Here is a 20,038-nt window from a genome sequence, read left to right as displayed (position 1 = left end):
ACGCTATCTTTGAAAAACCTTAGGGGGGGGGGGGTGCATCGACCCCCTGCCAAGGCGAGGGTTAAATGTCGAAAATGATGTATTTAGGTGAATTTTCGCCCACAGGGCATCATCACACAAGCAATTGGCACAAATTTGTGCCAAATGCTTGTCTGATGATGCCGTGTAGGCGAAAATTCACCTAAATACATCATTTTCGACATTTAAATCATCTATATTCGAGGAAAAGGTCATTCATTTTGAGTTATTATAAAAATATGCTCCTTGCGAGAGCACTCAATACCAAATTATAGCTTTGTCCCAATGCTCACAATCGACAAGCTTAATTGCGTGATAAACGGCACAACTTAGCGCTCCGGTCAACTGATAGCGTCTGAGGAGTGGAACATCATTCTTTAGTCGACTATACATCGCCTATTTGCCTGTATCATAGGTCGGTATTGAGGCCCATACGGGTCGTATGATCCTTCTTACAGCATCAAACATATAATGGAGGTCGTTGAACCCACATAACTGTCAGGGTTGTGCTTGACTTTTCTGACATTGAGTCGAGTCAGAAATTTGACTCAACTCTGACTCAAATGAGTCAGATTTGAGTCGAGTCGGATAAAATGTTGAGCTGTTGAGTTGAGTCAGAGTTGAGTCGGACAAAAATATTAAGGCGTTGAGTTGAGTCAGATTTGAGTCAGTACATAAAATAACTTGTCATTGAGTTGAGTCAAACACATTTAGGAACATGAGTCAGCTGACTCAACTTTCTAGAAACAATATAGGTATATACCTATTCCTCCAGACCTTTTCATTCTCCCCCCCCCCCCGCTTAACAACTTAGCCCTGGCCATGCTGCCGGATTTCCCCCCCCCGCTCAACAACTTTTTTTATCTGAGTCAATGTTGAGTCAACTCACTTGACTCCAAAAAAAATTTGAGTCAAGTTTGAATCGACTTGTATTTTCATTGAGCCGCTTGAGTCATGAGTCGAGTCAAGGGAAAATATCAGCTCCTTGTTTGAGTCAGAGTTGAGTCAGGGCTTTCTGAAGTTGAATGATGAGTCGAGTCGGCAAATTTTTTTGAGTCGAGCAGAACCCTGATAACTGTTGTGCCCTTTGTTGCCCCTGGTATCCCTAAAACAAATGAGAAAATGATGTTTCAGTGGCGTCATGCCACGCCATTTTCTCTTTAAGAACTGCAAACTTCAAACTCCTGTAGGTACCAGGTTCAGATTTTAAGGAACAAGACGTAACAAAAGCATGGGCGTGTTTCTTCATATTCTTGCAAATGGCTGTCTCGTTTAATTTGTGATTTTGTCTCATATTTTGTAATCCAACGAACTGATTTTTTTTTGGTAGAGGAAGTCATAAAATGCAACATTTTGAGTTTATTGAAAACCCGGAATGCATGTCAAAGAAGTTGTTTCTGTGCACCTACAATCCAATTTTTAGAAGCATCGGTTAAAAATGTATTAGTGAAATCGTATGACGTCACTACGCACAAAATTGCATTTTTTTTATAAAAGTTTTCTGTTTTAGATATCGTACGGAAACAAAAATAGCACGATTTGATTTTCGTCAAAACTGCATCAGATAGACACTTCAGGGCATTATTAATCAGCTTTAAAACTTGACTTCACTTGACCTGACCCTGACCTGCCCTCGACCTAAAATTAATTCACGTATGGTCCATATCACGAATGGAGTATGCCCATTGAAATCTGTGAATAAAATTGCTGGTAAAGCATATGTCGAACATGTCCTATTCTATAGTTCGAATTAGTAGACCTGACCTGACCTTGACCTGGACCTTTTCATGGCATCTTTGCAATGTATTTTGTCGCGGTAGCCTAAGAACACCTTCGGGGTTACCAATCTCAGTCCATTCTTTGCCAATGGCGCTCCAAAGCCGATTATGTGGAAAATCGCATGTTGTACCCTTGACTTGACCCTGACCTGACCTCTAAATTATTTAAGTTTTTTTTTTTGCTTCCAAATATCTGTGTTGTTAGAGAGCTTTCGTCTGTTGTTTTCCCCGTTTTTTTTTACGACATTCTATCTGTTCGGAAGTAAGAGGGGGGGGGGGGGGAAGAATCTGCCCTCCCATCTCCACAGCTGCAGCAGGACGCGTATGGCTGAGTAGCCCAGCGGGGCGCGGGTTGATCTTCACCGGCCGAGAGAGGTGGGTGCCGCGCCCTGACGGGGTTTTCACGATTGCAATGTGCAGGCCAAGAGAGCTCATGTAAATGACACACCGGACCTTTGATTGAAGCCAGATCGTATGACGCCGACCACATATTTCGATCGTCAGGTCACGGATCTTGATGGCGTGGCATACCTAACACATTAGTAAGCCTCTGCACCGCCCTATAAATGTTGCAGTTTCGCATATCTCTCACTGCCAGTGATCTTTCAGGGGATGAATAAACTAACAGTACTAAAATGTAACCTCCTGTGGCTTAATTAAGTGCACATTTCGAATTTGGGCTACCTAAGGTCAGGTCGGTCATGTGACCTCCCTGACGGATCCAGGGGGGATCATTTGCGGCAAATGCAACCCCCCCGCAGCGCCCGAAATCGACGAAAAGTTCAATGCGGTTGTTCGAGGTTAAAACGAAAACCAAACAAGTTTGATGATTCAAACCTTGCTTTAAACTGCACAGTAGTGCATAAGGAATCGAAATCCGATGAGTTTTTGGAATTTTGAGAAACATTGCTTTGGGGTATGCCCCCCATCCCCGTGCAGCGTCCATGACTGTTTTTCTGGATCCATCAGTGTGTGACATAAGTGAGCCTCTGCATCGCCCTATAAATGTTGCAGTTGTGCATAGCTCTCAGTGCCAGGAATCTTTCAAGGACATTGACCTACTCTGTGAACCTGACATTGACCATGTCAACGTTGTATGTTGACTTTTTACAAACAAAAGTATACAATTCGACATGCCTCATCAAGTACCTAATTTCTCATCTGACGAATTACTGTTGGACCCCACGCTTAAATGGGATACCAATCACTGCAGCTTGTATAAGGGCAAACACACGTTCGTTTCTCTTGAGACTCCAGCCCAGTTAGGGTCGAAACGGTGAGGGATTCCGGCGATTAGCTATGAAAATAGCTAGGATGGATCCTAATCTCGTCCGATGTTTTATCTGGCATAATCTGTCTTGACCTCCGGATGTACAAATAAATCATTTTTAAGTTAAACAAAAGAGGAATAAAATCAAGATGACGAGTTCCTATGCGGGATGCTCTTATTTTGAAGTGATCCAGCAATTCTGGAATAGTTGTTGTTCCGTTCCTTGACTTCATCGACGACTCGTGTGAGTCTGTAGATAGGCCTTATTGCATGAATACAGATATTTTACTTCTCCATATATTTCACATCACAAAGCAATAATTTAAGCACATTTTGCGTCATTAGACGTAGGTGGGCTGCTGCGGCTGCTGTCCCTCGGCCCAGAAGAGCTCCGGGTGCTCCTGACGCAGCTGGGCATACTCGGGAATCTGAGCCGGCGCCACGGGCAGGTGGGCACCTCGCGGCTGGAAACCACCCTCGCTGGCCACGTACGAGATCTGGTAGGTGTTGCCGTCGTCACCGACAAACTGGAAGTTGCCCTGCTGGGTGATGCTGCCCGTCTCCGGCTGCGGGCCCGGGTACACGCTACCCTCCTCGGCAGCCTGAAAACAGAGGTAGGTAAAAAGTTAGTAAAAGAGTTTGTTCATATGCCTTTCCACCGTTTAAACCTTTTCAGCTACCCACATTTTAAAATTTTTCATTGACATGATGGTCTTGTAATGATATTTTGTTGAGAACATAAATGTCGAATTTAGTAATAAACTTCTCTCAACGTACAAAGATCTGCTCGAAAAAGGATAAAAGTTGCAGCAAATACCTTTTCCTTATTTTGCGCATTGCTAGTTGCTACAATGCATATCCAGAGCACTGGCTGTGCTACGCACTGGCTGTGCTACTTACGGCCTGTCCGTTGTCCTGCTGATAGCTGTGCTTGTAGTTGCCGGTGTTGGGGTCCTGCTCGAAGCTCTGGCTAAGAATGTTGATCAGCGGCTGGGGGTTGCCCGAGTACTGGTTGGGCTGGTAGTTTGTTTGGGGAGCGGCCGCGGCCACAGCCACAAGGCAGGCAACGATGATCTGGAAAAGACAAGAGCAGCAGTAGTTAAAGAACCTGTCAGTTTGCGGCTTTTGATTGGTCAGAACAAAGAACGATGTGAATTCGTTTAGAAAAGTCCACTTCTCGTTTCGACTTACAGTGTTCATGTCTGGTGATTGTTTGAAGTGGCTGACTGTGCAGTGTTCAGTGAGTGCAGAGTGGATCACCACACGCCGGCTTTATACGGCTGAGGCTGCAGCAGTGCCATCTATCGGCCAGGGTCACAGACTCGCTGAATGGACGTCCGACCGGTCTCAGTCATTGTCAGTGTCGCCTGCGTGGAGGGGAAAATTCGTATATTACGCAAGATTCGGTAATGCTCTTTGCCTTCTATGTGAATATGGTGGTTCTGACATAATTTGTGCCACTTGTGCCTATCGCGCTCGCCCCCATTCACCAATTTGCCCGTACCATACATACCTACTTGCTCCATGCTGGCCTCAAATTTGTATGGGCTTTTTACAACGTACAACGCAAGATGTCAGGTCGTAGGATCCTTCTCCCAGCCCTTTGGCCGCTGATTGAGCTAGAGTTTTGCAGAAAAAGTTACCCGTGATAAAAAGAATCTGGTGATACCCAATTTTAAGGTCCTGGGCCAATGACTAACATTCCAGTTCAAATCAGGTAGTCCAGATGACCACATTGATATCATTGGCCCTCCAGATTTTTTAGCGTCAGGCATAACGAAACACATGCATGACCATTTTTTTTCTCGAAATTTTCGACTATTTTGAGTCCTCCGGTAAGTCTTAAGCTTAAGTCACCTTGGGTTATGTACGCCAAAAATATTCTTAGACAGCTGATAATTCATCCTGAAAAGCCAGCTTATCAACTTCTAAACATTTTGACCTTTTTGATGGCCATTTTGACGCCAGACCGTTGGCTACAGACTGGTTGGCTTCAATAATCTATGAGAGGGCCTATCGCTCCCTCCACCCATTTGCCTACTTGCCTGTATCATAGGGCGGGTTCGAGGTTCGTATCGGCCGTATGATCCCTATCACAGCGTCTAGCGTATAGGGGAGGTCGTAGAACCCACACAGCTGTTTTGCCCCTAGTTTGGCTAGAGCTTTGCAAACAAAGCCCGTTACAAGAGGAATCTGATGATATCCAATTTTAAAGGTAGTGTACCAGCTTTCCTGGACCGTATGGAGTTAATGGCCCAGATAAGGAGAACCGGATTTTTAGAACTTATCCATACCCTCAAAACTCATGGAAACGTCTTAAATTCTTCAAATTTTGAGTACCCCAGTGCGAAATTCGCCCCGACGGGTTGTCGGTCGTACCCCAAACACATTTCACACCACTATGAACAATAAATGCACACACTGAAATCGCTATTACCGATATGCTCATCCAATCAAGTTTCGATAAACCCGTTCATCATCATCTCCTGCGGTTTCGAACACGCCTGTTAGATGGTGCGGTATACCGCGCCCAAAGCCAGGGCCCCGGTAATGTGAGGTAGCCGAGTCGGGACAGCGTGCGCTGACCCAAGCCGGGGCCGCGCGTCCTCCCGGTGTCATGTGATAGCCCGGGGCTGCCCGCGGGGATGCGGTAGACCGCGCCCAAAGCTGCGGCCCCGGCTTGGGTCAGCGCACGCTGCCCCGACTCGGCTACCTCACGTTACCAGGGCCCTGGCTTTGGGCGCGGCTTCTGCTCATACTTCGTGGTGCGGTGGTGGTGCGTCGGGCCGCGCGCTCTGACTTCGGCCAAGAAAAATGCGTCAGCTGATCATTGTCATTTCTGCCACTTGCGTGTGGTGAAATGGGGTCATAACTTAAGAGACGGCTTTTTCATATCAATTTTTTTACATAAAATCATATTTCAAACCATAAATAATGTTCGACAGCCAAATAAAAGAAACAATACCAATACAGGCTTACAGTTTAAGGCTCGACATTGTGTTGTCTACGATTAGACAGCTGATAACTCATTCCCGTACGTCGTAACTCTACAATGACCTTTGCTTATTGTCACATGTGCGCCGCATTCGCGATTGTTGCCGACGCCTGTTTACAGGTCAGCCCACTACAATTGTTATACATATCGAAAAACCGATAAACTTTTAGGCGAAAAAGGCACTATTTCAGGCCCATTTTTGATTTTTTTTTGCGATATTAGGTAAAAACAGAAGCTTCTTATCCTAGGAAAAATAAAATGGGAAATCTTTCAAAGGTGGCACACTACCTTTAAGTTCCAAGTTCGCCAATGATAACCGGCAGAGTTTCGTCGAGCCCCTTCTTGGTGCAGGGTCAACCCACGCCCCGTTGGGGGGGGGGGGGCGATATCTGTTGCTTCTCCTTTTTCGCCAGTAGCTTCTAAACATGTTAAGCCAGCGACATCAACCTTTTGGTATATTGTTATACATTGATGTGACATGTTCCCTGAAAATTTGAGAGAAATCCTCTAGCAAACTTTTGAGACAATGACGTTTTAGTGACATCATGTCCCGCCATTTTCGCTACAAAAATGCAAAATTTCAAACGCCTTTAATAGCTTCAATTTTAGAAAGAAGTTGTACCAAAAATCAAGTACATGATTTAACAATGTCTTTCAAATGGTTACCACGAATGTTTGAAATTGTTGGATTTTTGTTCGTTTTTGTTCCAAAGAACTGTTTTTGGTTGAAAATCATTATAAATCCAAAATTAGAGCTAATGGAAAAATCCGAAATACATGTTATAGAAGTAGTGTCTGTGCACCTTCATTCCAACTTTTTTTTTAGAAGTTATTCAAAAATCTATCACGTCACGACATACAGAAGTTTTAGACATCGCACGGGAACAAAAATTGCACCCTTCAATTTTTCGTATTGCATAAGATCTATAGATCTTGTGCAATACGATTGCATAAGATTGCATAAGATTGCATATTGCATCATATTGCATAAGATCTATAGATCTTATGCAATACGAAAAATAAAGTTAAGACCTAAAACTGTCTATAGACAGTTTTGTCTCAACTGTCTATAGACAGTTTTGAGGTCTTAACAGTCATTTTTAGAATTTGACCTCACTTGACTTGACCTCGATCTAAAATGCATCCAGGTATGGTCTTTATCACTAATTTGGTATGTCAATTGAATTCTGTGGATAACATAACCCAGGCCATAAAACATGTGAACATGCTCGTATGCTCTATTCTATAATATTTGGTTTTTGGTTACCTGACCTGACCTTGACATTGACCTGTGCATTACATTGCATGCAGCTTATCTTGTCCTGGTAGCCTTAAAACACGTTTTCGGTAAACTATTCTTCGCCAACTGCGCTTCAAAGCCGATGATGTAGAAACTTACATTATGTTTCCTTGACCTGACCTTGATATGACTTCTGACCTACTTAGGGAAAATCGTTTTGGCTCCGAAGGTCCGTCTTGTTGAACTTTCGAGTGCCATTTTTCCAGTCTTACTACAACCATCGGCAGGGGTGGAGAATCAGGGGTTTTGGGGTGCTCGAGCACCCCCTGAAATTGGATGGTCGCAATATAATAGTGCTCCAGTGGCTGCTTAAATTATGTCTGATACACAAACTGTTTTGCGTAGCCGCGAGGAGAGTGGTGCTGTTGGGAAAGCGTACCTATGTATATGTGGTTTTCTACGCAAGAATTTGACGCTTCCATTCGCCAGGTGCTGAAAAAGCATTCCCTGGGATTATGACAATTCTCCGCCCCTGACCATCGGTTCGGGAGTTAGAGGGGGGGGGAGGGCAGAATCTGCCCCCTAGTAGGGCGCATATTACTGAACTCAATAGCCCAGGGGGGGGGGGGGGCGGGAGGGGAGCGGGTAACCCTCCCGGCCGAAAGGGAGCTCTGTAAGCTGACACGCCAGACCTTTGATTCAAGCCATATCGTATGACGCCGACCGAATTTCCGGGTAAGTCAGGTCACGGATATATGACGTTACACCTAATACATGAGTGAATCTCTGCTCCGCCATATAAATGTCGCAGTTTTGAATATCTCTCAGTATCTTCGCATATCTCCCAGGTGTTTCAAGGGGAGAATAAACTTACAAGATTCTGTAATCTTCCACGGGTTTATTACATGCATATCTCGGATTTTTCCTTAGGGCCACCTGAGGTCAGGTCTGCCATGTGATGTCACCTTAAAAGTTATGGTGGAAATGTGGAAACTGTTATTTTGCATGGGAAATCATCTCATCTCAAATGATTCTGGATTATCTCGAGGAATAGGAAAAAATGATTTGATACACTCATTGAAAGGTAGGATGCTTTACTTCGGCCCTGTTCTAAGTCAAGTAAGTCCGGATGCACAAATGAATCATTTGTCAATTAAACAAAAGAGCTGTGAAATAAAGAATACATGTTATCGCGCAGAATACTCTCGCATTGAAGAAATCCAGCAGTAGTTCTTGATTATATGCTATTCTGTTCATTGACCTGACCTCAGGTCGACTAATGGCAATAGGGCTAAATATTCGTACCTACTCGTATGTACAAACGGCTTTGTCTTATCTTAACTAGCATGCCCGTATACTTTGCTGCTAGGGAGTCTAGTTGGCCCCTTTTATAAGTTAAAAACTGTAGAAGGCGGTACCTGGGCATGAATTTAGCTATCTATGAATGAATTAAGCTTTAAGAATTAAGCTATTTAGTTATCTTCGGCGTTATTCATTAGTTAACAATACATATATCATTTTTTTCTGACTCGTGTGAGTCTTTAACAACCTGAATGCATAAAACAAATATTTTACTCCTTCATATATTTCGCATCACAAAACAATTATTTAAGCACATTGTTTAAGCACATTGTGCGCCATTAGACATAGGTTTGCTGCTGCGGCTGCTGTCCCTCGGCCCAGAAGAGCTCCGGGTGCTCCTGACGCAGCTGGGCATACTCGGGAATCTGAGCCGGCGCCACGGGCAGGTGGGCACCTCGCGGCTGGAAACCACCCTCGCTGGCCACGTACGAGATCTGGTAGGTGTTGCCGTCGTCACCGACAAACTGGAAGTTGCCCTGCTGGGTGATGCTGCCCGTCTCCGGCTGCGAGCCCGGGTACACGCTGCCCTCCTCGGCGACCTGAAAACAGACATGCGAAGTTAGTAAAAGAGTTCGCTAATAGGTACATGGGCTCCTCCACTCTTTACTTACCAGTAAAACGCCTTTTGGGCGAAGAACGAGCGAGCGAGATAGTGAGCCCTGCACGTGCGGAAGGGCGAGAGGGTGCTTCCAACGGGCTTCCGCAAAACACCCTTCTAACCGGTCGCTAGCGGTGTGCCAAATTTGAACGCAATCGGCCCAGCCGTTCCTGAGATCTAGAAGCGGCATTCTGCACGTGCGCACGTGCAAACGGGGTCCAAAATGACTTTTGCACGGCACCCTACTAACTGGTCCCCAACCGTGTACCAAATTTGAGCGCAATCGGCCCAGCCGTTCTCGAGATCTGGAAACGCCCCCTGCACGTGCGCACGTGCAGTAGCACCCTAACCGCAACACATGGGAATGCATTGCCTGGTGGGTGCCTACCTGTATGCCAAGTTTCAGCGAAATCGCCCCAGTAATTACCGAGTTACTGAAATGGGAACAAATTTGGCACCTCTTATTGTTGTATTTTGCACGTGCACTGGGGGTGACCCACATGCATCGAGAGTATCCTATTTTGGGTAGAAGGGATGCTGCTACCCTACAAAAATTACCGCAAGTCAATCGCCCAAGCGGCTGCTGAGATATGAGCCTCTCAAAATCACTACTTTTGCAAAACAGCTTGAACACCCTTGACTTTTCACGTGGCACGTGCCACGACCGTCACTGAGATGTATCAAAAGTAGTCAATTACGAGGTACAAGGGATGGGGCTACCCAACAAAAAAGACCGCAGGCCAATCGGTCCAGCGGCTGCTGAGATATAAGCCTCTCAAAAGCGTTACAGGCCGGGCCGGGCCGGGCCGGGCCGCTCATACTGAGATTTTTCCGTTATATTGAAAAGACTCACTTCGCTCGCTGCGCTCGCTCGCTCGTAACCATTTTATCTGCAGCAGGTTGCGCTTTGTTCATTTAGAATTATCTTTTGTTCTGTTCGGTCTTATGTTAATCATGACATTCCTTTTTTAGTTAATTATTTGTGGAATTTCCATATGCAAGGGCACTGCTTTCTCAACACTTAAAGCTAATGTAAAGCTCTGCTCGAGAAAGGACATGGTTCTGCTGCATTCCCTTTTTTTTTTGCATATTGCTACAATGCATATCCAGAGCACTGGCACTTTTACTTACGGCCTGTCCGTTGTCCTGCTGATAGCTGTGCTTGTAGTTGCCGGTGTTGGGGTCCTGCTCGAAGCTCTGGCTAAGAATGTTGATCAGCGGCTGGGGGTTGCCCGAGTACTGGTTGGGCTGGTAGCTTATTTGGGGAGCGGCCGCGGCCACAGCCACAAGGCAAGCAACGATGATCTGGAAAAGAAAAGAGCGTGTTAGTGCGTGTGTAACACTTTGTGAATTCTTTTGGGATATGATATCGCTCCTTTCGAAATGACCGGAAGTAGTTTAAAAACCTGTCAGTTTAAGAGGCGTTTTGAGTGGTCAGAACAAAGACCAAAATAGACTACTTCTCGTTTTTACTCACGGTGTTCATGTCTGGTGATTGTTTTAGGTGGCAGACTGTGCTGTGAGTGTCGAGTGGATCACCGCACATCGGCTTTATACGGCTGAGGCTGCAGCAGTGCCATCTATCGGCCAGGGTCATAGACTCGCTGAATGGACGTCCGACCGGTCTCAGTCATTGCCAATGCCGCCTGCATGGAGGGAAAAATTCGTATATTACGTAAGATTCGGTAATGTGCTGCGTGTCCTTATGTGAATTTAGCAGCGCTGACATAATTTATGACAACGTATACACGACTACAGAATGATGTTCCATTTTTCACAGGCAATTTTTTTGCCTGGAGTGGTAGGCTGTACCGCATCACACAGGCTGAGTTTACAAATTATAGCTTTAATAACTCAAAATGAATGACCTTTTCCTCGAATATAGAAAGTTTATCTCTCGCCCTGGCAGGACATTTTTCATAACACGGCCTGGCAGGGTGGGGGGAGGGGTCGATGCGACCCCCCTCGCGATTGGCTCCTATGGCACCTAGAAACACCAAATTTGGTAGGTTGGTGGGCCCCCGGGAGTTCTCGCCCCTGTGCAAATTTGGGTGCTCTAGGTCAATATTTAGGGGGTTTTGGGGGGTTATAAATGTAAAAATTTCGCTAAAACAGGTCAATAGTTTTTCGCTTATAACTTTTGGTCTAATCAAGATAGGGCAAAAAAAGTACCAGTGAACTCAGCTCGTCGAGGCGCGTCGATTGATATACTTTTTAGCTTGCCTAAGTGTACTTAAATTTTTCATAATTTTTAAGTAAACTTTAATTAATTAATCAAGTTCAATTTAACCAAATTGCATCATATCCCATATCATTCGATTCGGCTGATCACCAGAAACACAATGACACAATTTTTAAGCTCTAGCGTGATTATGTCCCAGGTTATTGGCAAAAATGTCATCTGACCTCAGTTGACCTCATTTGACCTGACTCATGGATAAGTACACCAAACAAAGAAGCACCAAGTGACCTGCTGTTAATTACTGTGGTTTCAAAGCAGAAAAGTGATGGAACAAGGCGGATATCTCCAGTATTTTCCGAATTTAGTATTTTCCCATAGGCTTAACATAACGACGTAATGACCTCTAACTGACCTTAGGTCAGTGACCTAAAAAACCCGAACTATATGTTATACAACTCGGTGAACTAAGCACATCCTGAAAGTTTGAAGGAAATCAGTCCAAAACTGTAAGTTGGACAGGTGTAAAAAGAAAATTGAAATTTGACCATGACCTTGTACCGTTTTTTTTTACCTGGTGACCTGACCTAAGGTCACCCGGACCTGAAATTTTCAGGTCATATGTAAAAAGGTTGCCCTATAGGCTGTGCCAAATTTGTCGGCGCTGCACTCCGCCGTTGTTACGCTATCTTCGAAAAACCTTAGGGGGGGGGGGGTGCATCGACCCCCTGCCAGGGCGAGGGTTGAATGTCGAAAATGATGTATTAAGGTGAATTTTCGCCCACAGGGCATCATCAGACAAGCAGTTGGCACAAATTTGTGCCAAATGCTTGTTTGATGATGCCCTGTGGGCGAAAATTAACCGAAATACATCATAATATATCACACCTAAATATATCACAAATTTGTGCCAACTGCTTGTCTGATGATGCCCTGTGGGCTAAAATTCACCTAAATACATCATTTTCGACATTTAAACTTTCTATATTCGAGGAAAAGGTCATTCATTTTGAGTTATTATAACAATATGCTCCTCGTGAGAGCACTCAATACCAAATTATAGCTTTGTCCCAATGCTCACAATCGACACGCTTAAAGGGACCCTCCCACCTTAACATTAGATTTGAGTTGAGATAGCCAAAATGGGGTCCCTGGCTCACAATTACCGGTTTCGGCACTCACAACATCGAGAAATGCCTTAAATCGGAAATATTGAATTTCAAAATTGCAGCATTTTGATTCAGAGGGGCTAATGCTTAGGAATACCCCTCTGAATGTGTGACGTCAGCGCAAATATCTAACGATTTTTAAATGTTTGACTAAAACGTTTTGTAGCACGCGGTGGTATATGCTATTTGCGCGCAACATCTGCCGCAAACGCCGCACTTCTAAAATAAAGTCGCTAGAAACAGCGGAGATCCCAAAAAAGTAAACAAAAGTAAAAGTCTAATATCTTGAAAACCGGTGAATATTTTTCGATGAAATTTGGTAGATATTGGTTTTCGCTCTTTCTGAACCGAGCGACATCACTTTCATGCCAATTCATTGACTTTTTTGAAGGTGGGAGGGTCCCTTTAACCCTCGCCCCGTTGGGGGGGGGCCATTTTGGCCCCCCCTGTGGTTTTTCCTGAATAGCAGGAAAACAGCGGCGCGCAGCGCCGCCAAATTTTCAGTACCTTCCCGGGCATCAATTTGACACCTTCACACCAAATTTCAAGTCTTAGGTCACCTTAGGTCAGGAGTTATTGAGGTCAAACTGAGGTCATGTTCGAGCAAAAATGAGCAAAAAACATGCAATCTTGAAACGCTCACCAAATCTACAGTTATCAAGCAATTTCAAAGTTCTTTATATGGTCTAGTAGACAAAAAGCGGCGCTACAAAACTGCTATCTCGGATTTTCAAAATTTTTGGTGTTTGACCGAAAAAATTCAAAAAATTGATTTTTTTAGAAAAACTTTGAAAAAATCCAAAAATTTTCCGAATTTCGAAAAAAACCGGAATATATGTGATAGTCCTAGCGCTCTTCTATATACATACCAAATTTCAGATCGATATCTTGTTTTTTGGCCAAGTTATAGCGAAAAAACTGTTCAAAAATGATGACGTCAAATTTTTGAACTCAATTTTTAGCAATTCTAGACCACGTACGGCAAAACAAAGACCACCATTGAACTCTCCGTGACGAGCTGCATCGATTCGATACCCATTTTATGCAAAAATATTAACTTTGAAATTTGACCTAATTTGACCTGACCTTGACCTGACCTTGACCTGACCTTGACCAAAACGTGATCTAAGCTGACCCCAAAGGCTGCCTGACCCATATAATCGCATTTGTCATGTAAAATGGACCATAAAACATGTATCACACGACACTTTCATATTGTGACCCCCCGTGACCTGACCTCTGTGACCTGACCTGGTATCAGTGACCTCAAATAGCAAAATATGTGTTTGAAGAACATTTCCCCATCGATGATTTTCAATGAAATGCATTTTACTCGATTTTACAACGCATTTCTTGAAGTGCCTGTAAACGGTGAAAATTGGACCTTTGACCTGACCTGTGACGTCATCGGTTTGACCTAGGTCAATAAAATTGGGTCACAAGGTAGTTCCCCGTTGGGGCTATCCAACGCCGTTTACCGCTTGTCGCTATGTTGCGTGGTTCTCGAGATCTTAGGGGGGGGGGGCAAAATGGCCCCCCCCCCCAACCGGGCGCGTTGCTCGGCAGAGCCCAACGGGGCGCGGGTTAATTGCGTGATAAACGGCACAACTTAGCGCTCCGGTCAACTGATAGCTTCTGAGGTGTGGAACATCATTCTGTAGTCGACTATACATCGCTCCCTCAACCCACTTGCTTATTTGCCTGTATCATAGGTCGGTATTGAGGTCCATACGGGTCGTATGATCCTTCTTACAGCATCAAACATATAAGGGAGGTCGCTGAACCCACATAATTGTTGTGCCCTTGGTTGCCCCTGGTATCCCTAAAACAAATGAGAAAATGATGTTTTAGTGACGTTATGTCACGCCATTTTCGCTTTAAGAACTGCAAACTTCAAATTCCTGTATGTAACAGGGCCCTGTTCGGTCGCTGTTTTTATATCAGCGTGCTGTCGGGTTTCCTCATATAAGGAAGTTATTGCTGGCGCTTCTTGGCCTCTCATTGGTCTAACGAATAGACCATTTGAATTCGACCAATGAGGAGCCAAGAAGTAGCAGCATGCTCGCAGCTTGGTGATAAATAAACGGGGTGCGATTAGAGCTCTGGTTCAGATTTTAAGAAACAAGACGTAACAAAAATCATGGGCGTGTTTCTTCATATTCTTGCAAATGGCTACCTCGTTTAATTTGCCATTTTATCTCATATTTTGTAATCCAACGAATTGATTTTTTTTTTGGTGGAGGAAATCATAAAATGCAACATTTTGAGTTTATTGAAAACCCGGAATGCATGGTAAAGAAGTTGTTTCTGTGCACCTACAATCCAATTTTTAGAAGCATCGGTTAAAAAATGTAGTAGTGAAATCTTATGACGTCACTATACGCACAAAATTGCATTTTTTTTTATAAAGTTTTCTGTTTTAGATATCGTACTGAAACAAAAAAAGCACGATTTGCGTTTCGTCAAAACTGCATCAGATAGACACTTTTGGGCATTATCATTTAGCTTTAAAACTTGACCTCACTTGACCTGACCCTAACCTGCCCTCGACCTAAAATTAATTCACGTATGGTCCATATCACGAATGGAGTATGCCCATTGAAATCTGTGAATAAAATTGCTGCAGGTAAAGCATATGTCGAACATGTCCTATTCTATATTTCGTATTAGTAGACCTGACCTGACCTGGACCTGGACCTTTGCATGGCATCTTTGCAATGTATTTTGTCGTGGTAGCCTAAGAACACCTTCGGGGTTATCAATCTCAGTCCATTCTTTGCCAATGGCGCTCCAAAGCCGATTATGTGGAAAATCGCATGTTGTACCCTTGACTTGACCTTGACCTGCCCTCTGAATTGTTAAGGGATTTTTTGTTGCCTCCAAATATCTGTATATCTGTGTTGTTAGAGAGCTTTCGTCCGTTGTTTTCCCCGTTTTTTTTTTGTTTTTTTTTACGACTATCGCTTCGGAAGTAAGACCCCACGCTTAAACAGATTTTTTAAACAGATAAGGGGGGGAGAAGAATCTGCCCTCCCATCTCCACAGCTGCAGCAGGGCGCGTATGGCTGAATAGCCCAGCGGGGCGCGGGTTGATCTTCCCCGGCCGAGAGAGGTGGGTGCCGCCCCCTGACGGGGTTTTCACGATTGCGTTGCAATGCGCAGGCCAAGAGAGCTCATGTAAATGACACACCGGACCTTTGATCGAAGCCAGATCGTATGACGCCGACCACATATTTCGATTGTCAGGTCACGGATCTTGATGGCGTGGCACACCTAACACATAAGTACCTAAGCCTCTGCAGTCTGCAACGCCCTATAAAGGTTGCAGTTTCTTATATCACTCGCTGCCAGTGATCTTTCAAGGGGAAGATAAACTGACAGGGCTACAATGTAACCTCCTGTGGCTTAATTAATTGCACCTATCCATGCTTCTATCCTCAGGATACTGAAATCCTTCTCCTCCACGCCGCAACCCCCCTCCGGGCTGGACAGGCAACTTTATCTCATGCGGGCTGCTCCCTTGGAGCGGCACCGCTGCTCCTGAGGGAGCGCACCCTGTAGCCGGGTGCAGTGAGTGCCTTAGGGCTGGGTGGCCTGTCCTCTGGATGGGCTCAGCCCCGGCGACTCACTAGGGTGCCTGCCCAGACCAATGTCTCCCCCTAATTCCTATCATCCTTCCGGCTCTGCAATGGTCTTGTCGACCGAAAGGGCCTAACCCAACAAAACAAAACAAAAAAACAAAATTAATTGCACATTTCGCCTTTTGGTTCGGATTCGGGCTATCTGAGGTCAGGTCGGTCATGTGACTTCCCTGGCGGATCCAGGGGGGATCATTTACGGCAAATGCGGGCGTCTCCCCCCCCCCACGCAGCGCCCGAAATTTCGAGATCAAAACGAAAACCAAACTAGTGTAATTGTGCAAAGTTTGTTTTAAACTGCACAGTAGTGCATAAGAAATCGAAATCCGATGAGTTCTGGGAATTTTGGGAAACTTTGTTTTGGGCTATGCACCCCCCCCCCCCCCATCCCCCTGCAGCGTCCATGACTGCCTTTCTGGATCCACCAGTGTATGACCTTACCATTAAAAGTCAATGGCGGAAATATATACGCTGTATGTTTAGCGCCGGATATTATTTTGGATTATCTGAAGCAAATGAAAAGTGATTTTATACAGTCTTTGGAAGGTCCGATGCCTTACTTTTGCATTGCTGGCCTTGCTTGACGCAATATATGACTTCACTAGGTGCCTTGGAGTTTGTCGTCAGTAAATTCCGATCAAACTACTCTAACGATTCAGAAAAGTCTCCAAGGTACTCAGGAAGACCTGCAGCTTAAATTCTATGACTTCTGTGACCAACTTCGTGACTTGAAGGACTGTGAACTTAACATTTACCAGATGTCAACGTCATATGTTGACTTTTTGCAAACAAAAGTTTGTCACTCGACCTGGCTCATCAAGTAATATCTCATCTGACAAATTACTGCTGGACTCCACGCTAAAATTGGATACCAGTCACTGCAGCCAAACACGCATTCGTTTTTCTTGAGACTCCAGCCCAGTTAGGATCGGAACGGTGAGGGATTCCGGCGATTGGCTATGAAAATAGCTAGGATGGATCCCAATCTCGTCCGATGTTTTGCCTGGCATAATCTGTCTTGACATCCGGATGTACAAATAAATCATTTTTCAATTAAACAAATAAAAGAAATAAAATCAAGATGAAAAGTTCCCGCTTAGGATACTCTTTTGAATTGTGTTCCAGCGATTCTGGATTAGTTGTGGTTCTGTTCATTTACTTCATCGACGACTCGTGTGAGTCTAGAACCTTATTGCGTAAATACAGATGTTTTACGTCCCCATATATTTTACGTCAAAAACATTTATTTAAACACATTTTGCGCCACTAGACGTAGGTGGGCTGCTGCGGCTGCTGTCCCTCGGCCCAGAAGAGCTCCGGGTGCTCCTGACGCAGCTGGGCATACTCGGGAATCTGAGCCGGCGCCACGGGCAGGTGGGCACCTCGCGGCTGGAAACCACCCTCGCTGGCCACGTACGAGATCTGGTAGGTGTTGCCGTCGTCACCGACAAACTGGAAGTTGCCCTGCTGGGTGATGCTGCCCGTCTCCGGCTGCGGGCCCGGGTACACGCTGCCCTCCTCGGCGACCTGAAAACAGACATGCGAAGTTAGTAGAAGACTTTGATAGTAGTTTTCTCCACCGTTGAAACCTTTTTAGCTACTATATCTGCATGTTCCACATTTCTTGATGTCTCAAAATGGAAAGTATGCTCGAAAATGATATAATTCACAGCATGCATCATTCACTTTGTATTTTGCTAAATGGCAAGTACACTACACTGGCTGTGCTACTTACGGCCTGTCCGTTGTCCTGCTGATAGCTGTATTTGTAGTTGCCGGTGTTGGGGTCCTGCTCGAGGCTCTGGCTAAGAATGTTGATCAGCGGCTGGGGGTTGCCCGAGTACTGGTTGGGCTGGTAGCTTATTTGGGGAGCGGCCGCGGCCACAGCCACAAGGCAGGCAACGATGATCTGGAAAAGAAAAGAGCGTGTTAGTGCGTGTGTAACACTTTGTGAATTCTTTTGGGATATCGCTCCTTTCGTAATGACCGGAAGTAGTTTAAAAACCTGTCAGTTTAAGAGGTGTTTTGAGTGGTCAGAACAAAGACCAATATGATTTCCTACAAAATAGACTACTTCTCGTTTTTACTCACGGTGTTCATGTCTGGTGATTGTTTGAGGTGGCTGACCGTGTTGTGAGTGTCGAGTGAACCACCACACCGGCTTTATACGGCTGAGACTGCAGCAGTGCCATCTATCGACCAGGGTCACAGACTCGCTGAATGGACGTCCGACCGGTCTCAGTCATTGTCAATGTCGCCTGCGTGGGGGAAAATTGGCATGCAGCGCAAGATTCGGTAATGTGCTGCGTGTCCTTATGTGAATTTAGCAGCGCTTACATAATTTATGACAACGTATAGACGACTACAGAATGATGTTCCACTTTTCACAGCAATTATTAGCCTGGAGTTGTAGGCTGTACCGCATCACACGAGCTGAGTTCACAAATTATCAGAGGCGGATCCAGCTCAGAGTTTTTTTTTGGGGGGGGGCAAACCATAGCAATTTATCGATTCTTTCCATGCCTCGTCCATAGGCGAAATGTTAAAATTATGCCGTTTGGGAGGGGCAAATGCCCATTTTGCCCCCCCCCGGATCCGCCACTGCAAATTATAGGTTTGTCCTCATGCCCACAATCGACACGCTTAACCCTCGCCGGCACAGGCCATTTTGAGTCCTTCGACGGCACAAGGGGGGGGGGGGGGGTTGGTACGACCCCCCCCTCGCGTTTGGCCCCTGATCGAGCTAGAGCTTCGCGGAAAAAACGAGCGTGTTGCCCGTCACGAGAGGAAGCCAATGATACCCAATTTTAAGGTCTTAGGTCATCGGGTGACCTTCCAGGTCAGGTCAATGACCCGAAAACCGGGAAAATCGGGACCTGTTAGAAAGTCGTTAAGTGTGGCTGCTATGTGGTTTTCTGGGGTGCTGATCACGAATATCGTGTTAGTTTTGATCAGAGATGATGTCTTTAAGCATTTAGACCAGTTCGGGTCAGGTCAGGTCAGGTCAACCGGTAGGGGTTGTGACGGGTATTCGTAATACGTGTCAACCGCCTCGGACAGCTTCGTAAAATGCTACGAAGGCACCAAAACTACTTCGTAAATGTTCAAATGGTTGCTAAATTCGAATTCAGCTCCAAAAACTAGCCTAGAAACATGTAAAACTCGAAAAAGTGAACCGAGGTCACCCGAGGTCACCAAAGGTCAATGACCTGACCTGACCTTCAGGTGACCTTGACACCCACCCTAATGCATGGGAGCAACATTAAATCACATGTTTGAACGTTTGAAACCACGAAAAGCTTGCAAACGCGCGGCCAATGCGAGCCGACATGCGTCGAACCGCGATTTCGGCCAAACATGGTCACAGAAAAGAGGTCACAGGTCAAAGGTCATTGGTGTCAGGGTCACGAAATTTTCAGGGTAGGTGTAAAATTGATCAATGCGAGGGTACTGAAAGTTTTGTCGCGATCGGCCGCTTTTTACGCGAGTTATTCGCGAAAAACCTTAGGGGGGGGGGGGTTGCATCAACTGTGCCGTGCCGGCGAGGGTTAATTGCGTGATAAACGGCACAACTTAGCGCTCCGGTCAACTGCAGCTTCTGAGGAGTGGAACATCATTCTGTAGTCGACTATACATCGCTCCCTCAACCCACTTGCCTATTTGCCTGTATCATAGGTCGGTATTGAGGTCCATACGGGTCGTATGATCCTTCTTACAGCGTCAAACATATAATGGAGGTCGTTGAACCCACATAACTGTTGTGCCCTTGGTTGCCCCTGGTATCGCTAAAA

General features: G+C 45.3%; 3 protein-coding genes across 3 annotated transcripts; all 3 read right to left on the bottom strand.

Annotated features, from left to right (window-relative positions):
- Window positions 1-3,349: 3,349 nt before the first annotated feature.
- LOC122363402 (cuticle protein CP14.6-like) lies at window positions 3,350-4,361 on the bottom strand. The gene is made up of 3 exons (XM_043332625.1): window positions 4,258-4,361; window positions 3,967-4,140; window positions 3,350-3,668 (listed from the first exon to the last, which is right to left on the bottom strand). Exons 1-3 carry the CDS (start codon window positions 4,264-4,266, stop codon window positions 3,408-3,410), a joined length of 444 nt encoding a protein of 147 aa, XP_043188560.1. The 5' UTR covers window positions 4,267-4,361; the 3' UTR covers window positions 3,350-3,407.
- Window positions 4,362-8,870: 4,509 nt separating this feature from the next.
- On the bottom strand, window positions 8,871-10,780 carry LOC122363401 (cuticle protein CP14.6-like). Its single transcript, XM_043332623.1, has 3 exons — window positions 10,739-10,780; window positions 10,393-10,566; window positions 8,871-9,202 (listed from the first exon to the last, which is right to left on the bottom strand). Exons 1-3 carry the CDS (start codon window positions 10,745-10,747, stop codon window positions 8,942-8,944), a joined length of 444 nt encoding a protein of 147 aa, XP_043188558.1. The 5' UTR covers window positions 10,748-10,780; the 3' UTR covers window positions 8,871-8,941.
- Window positions 10,781-17,456: 6,676 nt separating this feature from the next.
- LOC122363399 (cuticle protein CP14.6-like) lies at window positions 17,457-18,380 on the bottom strand. The gene is made up of 3 exons (XM_043332621.1): window positions 18,339-18,380; window positions 17,983-18,156; window positions 17,457-17,774 (listed from the first exon to the last, which is right to left on the bottom strand). Exons 1-3 carry the CDS (start codon window positions 18,345-18,347, stop codon window positions 17,514-17,516), a joined length of 444 nt encoding a protein of 147 aa, XP_043188556.1. The 5' UTR covers window positions 18,348-18,380; the 3' UTR covers window positions 17,457-17,513.
- Window positions 18,381-20,038: the final 1,658 nt, after the last annotated feature.

The sequence above is a fragment of the Amphibalanus amphitrite genome, unplaced genomic scaffold (assembly GCF_019059575.1).
Source record: "Amphibalanus amphitrite isolate SeventyFive unplaced genomic scaffold, NRLGWU_Aamphi_draft 000619F_arrow, whole genome shotgun sequence".
Classification (NCBI taxonomy): domain Eukaryota; kingdom Metazoa; phylum Arthropoda; class Thecostraca; order Balanomorpha; family Balanidae; genus Amphibalanus; species Amphibalanus amphitrite.
Note: the sequence above shows the minus strand (reverse complement) of the source record. Positions and strands in the feature narration are given on the sequence as shown.

Coding starts and splice junctions, on each gene's coding strand:
- LOC122363399 (XM_043332621.1), bottom strand. Junction 17,775..17,982: donor AGCAGGACAACGGACAGGCC/GTAAGTAGCACA, acceptor GTCTGTTTTCAG/GTCGCCGAGGAGGGCAGCGT.
- LOC122363401 (XM_043332623.1), bottom strand. Junction 9,203..10,392: donor AGCAGGACAACGGACAGGCC/GTAAGTAAAAGT, acceptor GTCTGTTTTCAG/GTCGCCGAGGAGGGCAGCGT.
- LOC122363402 (XM_043332625.1), bottom strand. Junction 3,669..3,966: donor AGCAGGACAACGGACAGGCC/GTAAGTAGCACA, acceptor CTCTGTTTTCAG/GCTGCCGAGGAGGGTAGCGT.